The 2,311-nt window shown below is 34.2% G+C and overlaps 1 protein-coding gene across 1 annotated transcript; it reads right to left on the bottom strand.

The window, feature by feature from the left end:
* Positions 1-801: 801 nt before the first annotated feature.
* On the bottom strand, positions 802-2,102 carry LOC113871476. Its single transcript, XM_027508573.1, has 3 exons — positions 2,089-2,102; positions 1,108-1,225; positions 802-1,017 (listed from the first exon to the last, which is right to left on the bottom strand). Exons 1-3 carry the CDS (start codon positions 2,100-2,102, stop codon positions 802-804), a joined length of 348 nt encoding a protein of 115 aa, XP_027364374.1.
* Positions 2,103-2,311: the final 209 nt, after the last annotated feature.

Genomic DNA, 2,311 nt, shown 5'->3' with positions numbered 1-2,311 from the left:
GCTAAGATACTCATCACATGAGATGGAATTCGTGATATCAAGCGTTGCAGACTATTTTTTGAGATTACTATTCTTGTTGCACAAGCTTATTAGTTTTCAAATGATGCTCTGGTGAAAAAAGTGAACTCAACTACATTATCTACCTCTGGATTTTAAAATTTCTGATGAGTGGCAAGTCATATTTCTTTGGATAGAGTAAGTGCCTGTGGTTGTAGGGAATGTACGGAGGTCATATATATAGGCAGCCTGGTGTCTTAGCAAGAATGGTTTGATTTGAGATCCGGATCGCCTGCAGTTCTGGCAGAAACTGCAGGATGCAGTTTCATTCTCGCTTAAGCGAGTTTTAAACTCGCTTAAGTGATCAACACCATTACCAGAATATACAATCTATTACCATCACATAAAAAGTTTATGTACCAGCTATTGATGGTGAATTGCCATCATTATACAATTGTAATAATATTGATGTTGTTATCATATTAGTAGTAGTATCATACTTAAGCGAGTTTCATTCATATATCACACTATTCAACACATGAAAGCCTTATAATCTCATGTAAAATCTAAAAATAATAGCTAAAAATAATAGCATTGTTGGACGCTTAAGTGACAGAGAAAGTGATTTTAAAACAACCAATAACAACTTTCAAGTTATGCCTTAAGCATTCGTTATGTAATCTAAAAAAATAGTCTGCAACGCCTGATATCGCGAATCTCACCTCATGTGATGAGTATCTCAGCAATGTCACAGATATTTGTGAGAAAATGTTAAACAAATTGTTAGTTCTACCAGAAACAATTTCATGTGGTTTGACTAAGTTTCACAACCTCCTCTAGCAATTGACTCACTGACTTGTTTACTTCATTAGGCACTACCAACTGGGGATGCACAAACTCTATAGCATATGCAGTAATAACCTTCATAACTACTTCCAAATCCAAATTATTGGTGTTACATTTCCAAACATTTTGATTGGCAAACTTGCACAATTGTCGTAGCGAACATTCACTGCAAACCTGGTATAAACAAAAATTATAAATAACATAGGTATATATAAACTAGAAAATAACATAATGAAAGTACTCTTCATGCATGCTATATCTTACAGTGTTTTCTGAAACCTCAAAAAATTTTCGCAGTCTTTTGGCAGGAATGACACTACTTTTGTCAATGGAAGGGCAACCAAACATCGCCACTTGTTTCAAGGCACTTCCTGACAGCCATCTGTCAATACAATTTCATGTTAGAAACATTAATTTGGGGTTAATCAAAATGTATCATGCTACCAATCTAATTTTGAAATGCAAATTGGGTCGCTTGCAATGCAAGTTTGCAAAGCAATGTTAAACACATAAAAATAGAAATTTTATGATTTACTCAAGAATGAGAGTAAATTTTTGGTATTCTTGTAGTACATACTTCCTTGAGGTTACATTTCTTTGTTTAGTAACTTCCTTTTTATATAAAGATAAAGAGTCAGGAAGACTGATGAAAAAACTTCTCAGGAATGGATGACAATATAATGGACACTTATCAATTCTATTGATTCTTTTCTACAATTCATCATATCACTCTAACAAATAGGGAACGAAAATTATAATCCTCAAATAAGATGTTAGTCATCCTTTCACCATGACAATGTCAATAACATTTTCTTGTGTTCAGAAGAAGCATACTCCTTTTGGTAATTGCACATTGAAAATGTGATTTTTATCACCAATATTCAAGCATAACAAAAATCACTTCACAAATACACTAAATCATGTTAGCATACATTGCTCCAAACGCATATTTGCTAACTAACCATCAAAGTGTAAAATCAATGTTGTTTTCTCTTTTTTCTAAAATATTAGTCCAGACTCCATATGCATCTATCTCTAACATACACAGCATCTTGTAGTTTACCCACCTTACCTGATAATATTGTGATAAAAATGATGCTGACTCTGATATGTACATAATTCATACTTTAAGATATGTATCTCATAACATAAAGCATGCTCTCTCTCACTTCTCAGGGTGTTTGGGAGTTGTGTCAACAGGATAAGACCATTCCTTATAAAAAATAAAATATAAGTAATAAAAACCTTGACAAGCTCATTTCGCCCATGCAGACACAAGCTTCGTTCCGGGGAGAATAGGGATGGATAATGCTATCCTAGTACCATAATTAATCCACTCAATGCATAAAAATAAAGGACGGGTGGGGTATATGGCAGTGAAAGTTGATTTATAAAAAGCCTAGGATAGGCTGGAGTGGAGGCGGCATTGCGACCACAGGCTTGTCCCTCACTTCGAATCATCAATCTG

This window comes from Abrus precatorius, unplaced genomic scaffold, assembly GCF_003935025.1.
Source record: "Abrus precatorius isolate BTA unplaced genomic scaffold, Abrus_2018 Scaffold7, whole genome shotgun sequence".
NCBI classification, from domain to species: domain Eukaryota; kingdom Viridiplantae; phylum Streptophyta; class Magnoliopsida; order Fabales; family Fabaceae; genus Abrus; species Abrus precatorius.
The sequence above is the reverse complement of the archived record's forward strand: the minus strand, read 5'-3'. Positions and strand labels throughout refer to the sequence as shown.

Excerpts from the sequence above, each read along its gene's own strand:
- LOC113871476 (XM_027508573.1), bottom strand. Across the intron at positions 1,018-1,107 it reads TTGAGGTTTCAGAAAACACT|GTTTGCAGTGAATGTTCGCT; the intron begins GTAAGATATAGC and ends TGTTTATACCAG.